Below are 11,956 nucleotides of genomic sequence, written 5' to 3' on the forward strand. Positions count from 1 at the left end.
CTTGCCAACCGACATGAAAAAAAACAAAAGAAGAAGAAGTGCTCGGCACCGCGCGCTAAGCATTGTGGGTAATGACAGGCGCATGACTTGAGGAGACCCCCATAAAGAAACATAGTGCGCCATTATTGCCAAAAGTCAATGTTTATGGAACGAGGACTTGTGTTGGGTGTAAATGTCAAAGATGAGCCTCAATGAGCATTCGCTGCAAGCTCTGTCCTGGAGGAAGCTTTACCTCAGCCGGGCCAAACTCAAAGCTTCCAGTCGCACCTCCGCTCTACTCTCCGGGTTCGCGATGGTAAAAGTATTTCTTTGTCAACTACTATGAAGTCACTAAGCTTTTTTTTGTTTGGATAACATATATCCTGCACTACTTACTTCTCCTGTTTGGTGTGCTTATTTTATACCAGGGGTCGGGAACCTTTTTGGCTGAGAGAGCCAAGCAGGGGCGGTTCTAGGCATGCTTATATGAGGGGGCAGTCTGAAATGTGAAGGGGGGCATCATGTGTAAACATCATGCTCCAGCACTTTTTTGTGTGTGCTTATAGTAACGATGCTTTCTTCATTGAAATGGGTCTTGATTGATTGATTGATTGATACTTTTATTAGTAGATTGCACAGTACAGTACATATTCCGTACAATTGACCACTAAATGGTAACACCCCAATAAGTTTTTCAACTTGTTTAAGATTAACAGATTACAGTTGGTACAAAATGCGGCTGCTAGACTTTTGACAAGAACAAGAAAGTTTGATCACATTACGTCTGTACTGGCTCACCTGCACTGGCTTCCTGTGCACTTAAGATGTGACTTTAAGGTTTTACTACTTACGTATAAAATACTACACGGTCTAGCGCCATCCTATCTTGCCGATTGTATTGTACCATATGTCCCGGCAAGAAATCTGCGTTCAAAGGACTCCGGCTTGTTAGTGATTCCCAAAGCCCAAAAAAAGTCTGCGGGCTATAGAGCGTTTTCCGTTCGGAGTCCAGTACTCTGGAATGCCCTCCCGGTAACAGTTCGAGATGCCACCTCAGTAGAAGCATTTAAGTCTCACCTTAAAACTCAGCCGAAAAGGTTCCCGACCCCTGCTCTAGCCTTTAAATAGACTCCCTTTTTAGACCAGTTGATCTGCCGTTTCTTTTCTTTTTCTTCTATGTCCCACTCTCCCTTGTGGAGGGGGTCCGGTCCGATCCGGTGGCCATGTACTGCTTGCCTGTGTATCGGCTGGGGACATCTCTGCGCTGCTGATCCGCCTCCGCTTGGGATGGTTTCCTGCTGGCTCCGCTGTGAACGGGACTCTCGCTGCTGTGTTGGATCCACTTTGGACTGGACTCTCGCGACTGTGTTGGATCCATTGTGGATTGAACTTTCACAGTATCATGTTAGACCCGCTCGACATCCATTGCTTTCCTCCTCTCTAAGGTTCTCATAGTCATCATTGTCACCGACGTCCCACTGGGTGTGAGTTTTCCTTGCCCTTATGTGGGCCTACCGAGGATGTCGTAGTGGTTTGTGCAGCCCTTTGAGACACTAGTGATTTAGAGCTATATAAGTAAACATTGATTGATCGATTGATTGATTAAGTCGGGGTCCACGTTAATCAATTCATGGTAGCTATGTGTCCAACCCCAACCTGGAGTAGTGGATCGCACTTTGTCAGGCCTCTACCTTCAGACCTGTCCAGCTTGGGTGTCCCACCTGAAGAAGTGTAGTGAAGTGAATTATATTTATATAGCACTTTTTCTCTAGTGACTCAAAGCGCTTTACATAGTGAAACCCAATATCTAAGTTACATTCAAACCAGTGTGGGTGGCACTGGGAGCAGGTGGGTAAAGTGTCTTGCCCAAGGACACAACAGCAGTGACTAGGATGGCGGAAGCGGGAATCGAACCTGCAGCCCTCAAGTTGCTGGCACGGCCACTCTACCAACCGAGCTAAACCGCCCCAAGACTAAACTCCTGCTGGTATAGCTCTTACGGTCACTTAGGCACGCAAACCCCCTGACCACAATAAGGTGGCAATCCCTCAGGGGGGGGGACTGAAAAATAAAAATAAATGAATAAAATAAAAAAAAACATCGTTCATCCAGATTTTATCAACCAACAACATAACATTTATCCTAACTGAATGGCCTAACTCTCAAATAAATTTTGACCCAAAGTACGACTTCACACACTACAGTCAATATTTACAAAACTGAAAGGTAGTCTGATGAATAATGATAAAAAAAAGAATCTCAAACTAATTTATAAAACAGAACGTGGGCACTCATTTGGGCAGAAAATTCATTCACTCCAATGTATGTGTGTTGCCCACTTGCTTGTAAATTGATGAAAACGGCTGTGTTTTTGTTTTTAGGTGTCTTGGTCATATCATATCAAAATGTAGATTGAAACATTAAAGGTTGACTATGTAGACTTACAGGAAAAACTACAGAAAAAGAATTCCAGCAGTCGATTGCCAGACCGTTGCTAAGTAAAACGGGCCGTTGCTAGGGACTCCGCTCTGAACAGAGGACAGCAGAGGACTGCTAAGCAGGCTATATACCTTATGTTTCATTTTTACCGTCATTAACAGCATCATAAATGACTTGTAGCTTGTTACAGGGACAGTGGAGGCTCTCTACCTTTCAAACCACTGCTGCTCAGAGCCCCGTCAAGTTGTAAAAAAAAAAAAAAAAAAAAAAGGAACTTAGTAGCACCGAAAGTCAGCGACGATAAACGTGTTTATGACAGATAAGACTACACAAATACACCCATCCTAACAAGTGTATGATAAATGTAGACAACTTTTCCTTTTCTTTTACTTTCATACTGCAAGTGATTGGATGTTTACTGAGGGCTGAGGGGTGTGTGCGGGTGTGTGTCTGCTGCGCAGCCTGTGGAATGTTGAATACACGCACAGCAGAGGGAGGAATGAGAGGGAGGCCGACACTACTATATCGTGTGTGTCCCTTTTTCGGCGGATTTTTCCGCTAGTGCAGATAATTTTGTCAACTTGTAATGTAGTAATTTTGTGAGTTTATTAAAATTTACTTTCTCAAATTTGGATTTGAGGGCGAAAGACATTTATTTAAGGGGGCTCTGCCCCCTCTTGCCCCTGTGTAGAGCCGGCCATGCATATAGTATTTTTTTAACACTGAACACAACTAAACACGTGCATTTTTAAAAAATACCAACATTTTTAGAGTATGATAGATCTTTTATTCCTTGTAATAACATTGTTATTCTGAAGCGAACTGTGGAGGGGGCGTGGCCTGCGGGCCTGCAGCGAAGCAGGGTGTTGCCAGGACGGGCCTCGAATTCAGCGACAATTGCGTAGACGGCCCACCTGGGCCTTTTTATCTGATCACCTGTCGCTATGTTATAAGCAGCAGCCAGGAGGAGAGACGGGCTTGGGGCTAGAAAGCAAAGCGCGGGCGAGAACGAAAGAGAAAAAGACAATTGCTGGAAAGCAACTGAGAGACTTATTGAAAAATAAAACAAATACTAAAACCCTGAAAGAGGCTTTTATGTCGGTGCTTAGTGGCCTGAAGAACCCCTAGGAGGGCACGCCCTAAACTATCCATCCATCCATTTTCTACTGCTTATTCCCTTTCGGGGTCACGGGGGGCGCTGGCGCCTATCTCAGCTACAATCGGGCGGAAAGCAGGGTACACCCTGGACAAGTCGCCACCTCATCGCAGGGCCAACACAGATAGACAGACAACATTCACACTCACATTCACACACTAGGGCCAATTTAGTGTTGCCAATCAACCTATCCCCAGGTGCATGTCTTTGGAAGTGGGAGGAAGCCGGAGTACCCGGAGGGAACCCACGCATTCACGGGGAGAACATGCAAACTCCACACAGAAAGATCCCAAGCCTGGATTTGAACCCAGGACTGCAGGAACTTCGTATTGTGAGGCAGACGCACTAACCCCTCTGCCACCGTGAAGCCCCCGCCCTAAACTAACCAATAATAAATAAATCACTTTTTACCCTTAACGCAACTTCTTGAACAAGTGCAATTAAAAAAGGATGATTCCGCCCGATTGTAGCTGAGATAGGCGCGAGCGCCCCCCGCGACCCCAAAAGGGAATAAGCGGTAGAAAATGGATGGATGGATGGATGGATTCAAATACATGAGCATGTTTTGTATTTTGAACGTTATTTTAACACTGGCTGGGGAAAGGGAAGTCTGGGTTTCCCTGCTTAGGCTGTTGCCCCCGCGACCCGACCTCGGATAAGCGGAAGATGATGGATGGATGGTTAGCTTCAGAATAACAATGTTATTAAAAAGAATAAGAGACTTATTATACTCTAAAAATGTTAGTCTTACTTAAAAATGCTAACATTTAGTTGTATTCAGTGTTAAAAAATATGAAATGGCTCTCACGGAAATGGATTTTGAAATCAATCAATCAATCAATGTTTATTTATATAGCCCCAAATCACAAATGTCTCAAAGGACTGCACAAATCATTACGACTACAACATCTTCGGAAGAACCCACAAAAGGGCAAGGAAAACTCACACCCAGTGGGCAGGGAGAATTCACATCCAGTGGGACGCCAGTGACAATGCTGACTATGAGAAACCTTGGAGAGGACCTCAGATGTGGGCAGCCCCCCCCCCCTCTAGGGGACCGAAAGCAATGGATTTCGAGCGGGTTTAACATGATACTGTGAAAGTTCAATCCATAGTGGCTCATACACAGCCGCCAGAGTTCAGTTCAAGCGGATCCAAGACAGCAGCGAGAGTCCCGTCCACAGGAAACCATCTCAAGCGGAGGCGGATCAGCAGCGTAGAGATGTCCCCAACCGATACAGGCGAGCGGTCCATCCTGGGTCTCGACTCTGGACAGCCAGTACTTCATCCATGGTCATCGGACCGGACCCCCTCCACAAGGGAGGGGGGGACATAGGAGAAAGAAAAGAAGCGGCAGATCAACTGGTCTAAAAAGGAGGTCTATTTAAAGGCTAAAGTATACAGATGAGTTTTAAGGTGAGACTTAAATGCTTCTACTGAGGTAGCATCTCGAACTGTTACCGGGAGGGCATTCCAGAGTACTGGAGCCCGAACGGAAAACGCTCTATAGCCCGCAGACTTTTTTTGGGCTCTAGGAATCACTAATAAGCCGGAGTCTTTTGAACGCAGATTTCTTGCCGGGACATATGGTACAATACAATCGGCAAGATAGGCTGGAGCAAGACCCTGTAGTATTTTATACGTAAGTAGTAAAACCTTAAAGTCACATCTTAAGTGCACAGGAAGCCAGTGCAGGTGAGCCAGTACAGGTGTAATGTGATCAAACTTTCTTGTTCTTGTCAAAAGTCTAGCAGCCGCATTTTGTACCAACTGTAATCTTTTAATGCTAGACATGGGGAGACCCGAAAATAATACGTTACAGTAATCGAGACGAGACGTAACAAACGCATGGATAATGATCTCGGTGTCTTTAGTGGACAAAATGGAGCGAATTTTAGCGATATTACGGAGATGAAAGAAGGCCGTTTTAGTAACGCTTTTAATGTGTGACTCAAAGGAGAGAGTTGGGTTGAAGATAATACCCAGATTTTTTACAGAGTCACCTTGTTTTATTATTTGGTTGTCAAATGTTAAAGTTGTATTATTAAATAGAGGTCGGTGTCTAGCAGGACCGATAATCAGCATTTCCGTTTTTTTGGCATTAAGTTGCAAAAAGTATTTGGCTTTCATGGCTCTCTCAGCCGAAAAGGTTCCCGACCCCTGTCCCAAGGGGTGTTGAATTTAAGGGGCAGCGCCCTCTGCTGGATGCAGTGTGACACCCCACCTCCTTGCCCTTAATGCTAGATTGTAACAGTCACATTATTGGCTCACTGTCTTGAAGGTAGCAATGGTGGAGGTGCAGCTGGACAACAGCTACCCGTACCCGCCCGCTCTCCTCATCGCCTTCAGCGCCTGCACCACCGTGCTGGTGGCCGTGCACCTGTTCGCCCTCATGGTCAGCACCTGCATCCTGCCCAACATCGAGGCCGTCAGCAACGTCCACAACCTCAACTCGGTCAAAGAGTCGCCGCACGAGCGCATGCACCGGCACATCGAGCTGGCGTGGGGCTTCTCCACCGTCATCGGCACGCTGCTCTTCCTGGCCGAGGTGGTCCTCCTCTGCTGGGTCAAGTTCTTGCCCATCAAGCCCAGCAAGTCCAGCAACAACAGCATGTCCGCCGGCGTGGCCGCCGCCATCACCTCCACGTCCATCATGGTGCCTTTCGGCCTGGTGTTCATCATGTTCGCCGTGCATTTCTACCGCTCCCTGGTCAGCCACAAGACGGACAGGCAGTTCCAGGAGCTGGAGGAGTTGTCCAACCTCACCAGGCTGCAGAACGAGCTGGACAATAGAGGGGACTCCATTGTGAATTCTCCCAGCTCACATTTCCCATAGACGACTGCAGCTTTTGGTGATATTTCATGTATATACAGTTTTTACGTCGGCGCCGTTTCAATAATATCACGAATGCATGAAACTTGATGTCACAAAAGTCTTAACTGTGAATGTCCTTTATCCGCACACTTGAACTTTGACCCCTGTCTCATGCCTGCTGTGTTTATTTACACATTTCCATCCAACAGTTTTAATTGTACTGCACACAAATAATTCAGTGATTCCACTTGCACTCGAGTTAATTCCGGTTTTGCCGCTTTACACGTGAAGTTTTGTTATCGATTCAATCATTTTACTGTATTTTTATTTTTTTTTCTGGAGAAGAAAAAACAATTGTGTTTGCAAATGAAGTCAGTCATGGGGCATGCAGTGAGACTTTAGTGTGGATGACTTTATAGCAGGGGTCACCAACGCGGTGCCCGTAAGGACCAGATGAGTCGCCCGCTGGCCTGTTCTAAAAATAGCTCAAATAGAAGCACTTACCAGTGAGCTGCCTCTATTTTTTTTTTATTGTATTTATTTACTAGCAAGCTGGTCTCGCTTTGCATGACATTTTTAATTCTAAGAGAGACAAAACTCAAATAGAATTTGAAAATCCAAGAAAATATTTTAAAGACTTGGTCTTTACTTGTTTAAATAAATTCATAAATTTTTTTGCTTTGCTTCTTATAACTATCAGAAAGACAATTTTAGAGAAAAAATACAACCTTAAAAATGATTTTAGAATTTTTAAACACATATACCTTTTTACCTTTTAAATTCCTTCCTCTTCTTTCCTGACAATTTTAATCAATGTTCAAGTATTTTAATTTTTTTTTTGTAAAGAATAATAAATACATTTTAATTAAATTTTTAATTTTAGCTTCTGACTTTTCGACAGAGAATATTTGTGAAATATTTCTTCAACCGTATGATTAAAATTTCAAAAAAATATTCTGGCAAATCTAAAAAATCTTTAGAATCAAATTGAAATCTTATTTCAAAGTCTTTTGAATTTATTTTAAAATATTTGTTCCAAAATAATGATTTGTCTTTGTTAGAAATATAGCTTGCTCCAATTTGTTATATATTCTAACAAAATGCAGATTGGATTGTAACCTATTTAAAACATGTCATCGAAATTCTAAAATTAATCTTAATCAGGAAAAATTACTAATGATGTTCCATAAATTATTTTTTTAATTAAAAAAAAAAAGATTCGAATAGGACAGTTTTTCTCTTCTTTTTCCGGTTGAATTTAGAATTTTAAAGAGTTGAAATTGAAGATAAACTATGTTTCAAAATTTTATTTTATTTTTTTCTGCTTTCTCTTTTAAACCGTTCAATTAAGTGTTTTTTTTTTTTTTTATAATTTATTCTCTACAGAAAACTTTCCGTAAAAGGAAAAAAAATGTACGACGGAATGACAGACAGAAATACCCATTTTTATTATATATATAGATTTGTTTATTAAAGGTAAATTGAGCAAATTGGTTATTTCTGGCAGTTTATTTAAGTGTGTATCAAACTGGTAGCCCTTCGCATTAATCAGTACCCAAGAAGTAGCTCTTGGTTTCAAAAAGGTTGGTGACCCCTGCTTTATACTGTTGTGTGGCCAGCTAAATGTCTTAAGCATCTGGGAGAATAAAAGTTTCTGCCCCTAATTGTGAGTGTTTATTTTCTGTAAGAACAACACTGTGGCAGAAGCATTGGATATATTGTCAGGCATGTGATTATTCCATCTATAGTTGGAAATTCGTCTTTTTTTTTGTCTCTGTAGAATTATAAAAACATTTTTTGTTTTTTCCTACCTACAAACCCCGTTTCCATATGAGTTGGGAAATTGTGTTAGATGTAAATATAAACAGAATACAATGATTTGCAAATCATTTTCAACCCATATTCAGTTGAATATGTTACAAAGACAACATATTTGATGTTCAAACTAATAAACTTTATTTTTTGTGCAAATAATCATTAACTTTAGAATTTGATGCCAGCAACATGTGACAAAGAAGTTGGGAAAGGTGGCAATATATACTGATAAAGTTGAGGAATGCTCATCAAACACTTATTTGGAACATCCCACAGGTGTGCAGGCTAATTGGGAACAGGTGGGTGCCATGATTGGGTATAAAAACAGCTTCCCAAAAAAATCCTCGGTCTTTCACATGAAAGAATGGAGCGAGGTACATCCCTTTGTCCACAACTGTGTGAGCAAATAGTCAAACAGTTTAAGCACAATGTTTCTCAAAGTGCAATTGCAATAAATTTTGGGATTTCAACATCTACGGTCCATAATATCATCAAAAGGTTCAGAGACTCTGGAGAAATCCCTCCACGTAAGTGGCATGGCCGGAGACCAACATTGAATGACCGTGACCTTCGATCCCTCAGACGGCACTGTATCAAAAACCGACATCAATCTCTAAAGGATATCACCACATGGGCTCAGGAACACTTCAGAAAACCGCTGTCACTAAATACAGTTGGTCGCTACATCTGTAAGTGCAAGTTAAGGCTCTACTATGCAAAGTGAAAGCCATTTATCAACAACATCCAGAAACGCCACTGGCTTCTCTGGGCCTGAGATCATCTAAGATGGACTGATACAAAGTGGAAAAGTGTTCTGTGGTCTGACAAGTCCACATTTCAAATCGTTTTTGGAAATATTAGACATCGTGTCATCCGGAACAAAGGGGAAGCGAACCATCCAGACTGTTATCGACGCAAAGTTGAAAAGCCAGCATCTGTGATGGTATGGGGGTGCATTATTGCCCAAGGCATGGGTAACTTACACATCTGTGAAGGCACCATTAATGCTGAAAGGTACATACAGGTTTTGGAACAACATATGCTGCCATCTAAGCACCGTGTTTTTCATGGACGCCCCTACTTATTTCAGCAAGACAATGCCAAGCCACATTCAGCACGTGTTACAACAGCGTGGCTTTGTAAAAAAAAGAGTGCGGGTACTTTACTGGCCCACCTGCAGTCCAGACCTGTCCCCCATGGAAAATGTGTGGCGCATTATGAAGCGTAAAATACGACAGCGGAGACCCCGGACTGTTGAACGACTGAAGCTCTACATAAAACAAGAATGGGAAAGAATTCCACTTTCAAAGCTTCAACAATTAGTTTCCTCAGTTCCCAAACGTTCTAATAATAGCTCCGACTCGAAGGAGGTATTTTATTACCATGAATTGATTTACGTGGACCCCGACTTAAACACGTTCTCTAATTGGCTTAATGGGTTACAATTATCAAACAAATCTTGGAGAATGATTAAGAGTTTAAAAGCCCTCTAATTGATATCCTCCTTAAAAACATTCTATGTGATTTAGGTAGCTCTTTTTTATTCATATTTTTTAGTATTATTACTCTATCTGTATTTGTATTTGTTTTCTTTCCTTGATGTTGAAAGTGCCTTGACTTTTGTGTGAATTATAAATGTATGTTTGTTGTTCAATAAAAAAAACAAAAAAAACTTTATTGAAACAGCTAATCAGTTTACGGAAATCAGGAAAGGCATAACGCTAACAACGTCAATTATGAATAATGCTTATCATTTGTGTACAGAATATTTAACTTCGCAACAATTATAATTTTGTTTACAAGAAAAAAAATATAATTGCCCACAATGGCAGTTTACAACTAAGCGAGTTCTTTGTTTTTTTTTACTACTTGTATTTTTATGAACGACTAACATAGAAATGTTTGTCAACATTATTATGCTGACAAACATTTCTATGTTTGTCAGCATAATAATGTTGACAAATATTATTATTATGGCTGGGGAGAGGGAAGTCTGGGCTTCCCTGCTTAGGCTGCTGCCCCCGTAACCCGACCTCGGATAAGCGGAAGAAGATGGATGGATGGATGGATGGATTATGTTCTAGGCAATATTTTTTTCTACATAAATGTTGATTTATGAAATTGGCTTAATGGGTTACAATTATCAATCCAATACAAGCGGTAGAAAATGGATGAAAACCCTTAAATTGATATCCTTGTTAATTGATTTAGGTACCCTTTTATTTTTTCATATTTTTTAGTATTATTACTCTATCTGTATTTGTATTTGTTTTCTTTCCTTGATGTTGAAAGTGCCTTGACTTTTGTGTGAATTATAAATGTATGTTTGTTGTTCAATAAAAAAAACAAAAAAAAAAACTTTATTGAAACAGCTAATCAGTTTACGGAAATCAGGAAAGGCATAACGCAAACAATGTCGACTATAAATAATGCTTATCATTTGTGTACAGAATATATAACTTGGCAACAATTCTAATTTTCCACAATGGCAGTTTACAACTAAGCTAATTATTATTTTTTTTTTTTTACTACTTGTTAGCCTTGAATGAACACTACTAGCTAGAGATCAAAGTTGGTATTTTTATAAACGACTAACATAGAAATATTTGTCAACATTATTATGCTGACAAACATTTCTATTTTGGTCAGCATAATAATGTTGACAAACATTATTAATATGGCTGGGGAGAGGGAAGTCTGGGCTTCCCTGCTGCCCCCGCAACCCGACCTCGGATAAGCGGAAGAAAATGGATGGATGGATTATGCTCCAGGCAACATTTTTTTCTACATAAATGTCAATTTATGAAATTGGCTTAATTGGTAACAATTATCAATCAAATACAAGCGGTAGAAAATTGATGGATGGATGAAAACCATTAAATTGACATCCTTGTTAAAAACATTTAATGTGATTTATGTACCCTTTTATTTTTTCATATTTTTTAGTATTATTACTCTATCTGTATTTGTATTTGTTTTCTTTCCTTGATGATGAGGTGGCGACTTGTCCAGGGTGTACCCCGCCTCCCGCCCGATTGTAGCTGAGATAGGCGCCAGCGCCCCCCGCGACCCCAAAAAGGGAATAAGCGGTAGACATGGATGGATGGATGGATGGATGTTGAAAGTGCCTTGACTTGTGTGTGAATTATAAATGTACCGGTATGTTTGCTGTTTGATAAAAAAAAAAAAAAAAAAAAAAATGAAAAAAAACTTTATTGAAACAGCTAATGTGTTTACGGAAATCAGGAAAGGCATAACGCAAACAACGTCGATTATGAATACTGCTTATCATTTGTGTACAGAATATATAACTTTGCAACGATTATAATTTTGTTTTCAAGAAAAAAATGATAACTGTCTACAATAGCAGTTTACAACTTAGCTAGTTATTTTTTTAATTTATTTTTTTACTACTTGTTAGCCTTGAATTAACAATAGCTAGCTAGCTAAAACTGTCGTCGTAAATGTTTCATTCATGAACCGAATCTATCGCACAAATGTGCAATTTTCTTGATTCAAACATTAATAAGACATTTTTTGGGGAAACAAACGTCTTAGTTAATAGCAAACAAATACATAGCTGCATGGCATTAATGGGGAGGTAAAGGGGGGCGACGCTGTTCTTTTTTCTTTTCTTTTTTTAAAATTTTATTTCACTGTTATTTTTAACATTTATTTACACATTTCAACATTTACAAACAGACGAGGTACAATATTGAAAATAAGTAGAAAAAGGGGCGACGCTGTTCTAC

At 40.5% G+C, this 11,956-nt stretch overlaps 1 protein-coding gene across 1 annotated transcript; it reads left to right on the forward strand.

Moving 5' to 3' along the window:
• Positions 1-8,053, forward strand: orai1b (ORAI calcium release-activated calcium modulator 1b). Its single transcript, XM_061875786.1, has 2 exons — positions 1-295; positions 5,856-8,053. The coding sequence occupies exons 1-2, from the start codon at positions 173-175 to the stop codon at positions 6,408-6,410; spliced, it is 678 nt and encodes a 225-aa protein (XP_061731770.1). The 5' UTR covers positions 1-172; the 3' UTR covers positions 6,411-8,053.
• The last annotated feature ends 3,903 nt before the right edge of the window (positions 8,054-11,956 follow it).

Source organism: Nerophis ophidion, linkage group LG17, assembly GCF_033978795.1.
Source record: "Nerophis ophidion isolate RoL-2023_Sa linkage group LG17, RoL_Noph_v1.0, whole genome shotgun sequence".
Classification (NCBI taxonomy): Eukaryota; Metazoa; Chordata; class Actinopteri; order Syngnathiformes; family Syngnathidae; genus Nerophis; species Nerophis ophidion.

What these genes read in the sequence shown, in the direction of transcription:
- orai1b (XM_061875786.1), top strand. Translation starts at nt 173, where the DNA reads ATGTCAAAGATGAGCCTCAATGAGCATTCGCTGCAAGCTCTGTCCTGG. An exon ending in TACTCTCCGGGTTCGCGATG is followed by an intron (nt 296 to 5,855) that starts GTAAAAGTATTT and finishes ACTGTCTTGAAG; the next exon opens with GTAGCAATGGTGGAGGTGCA.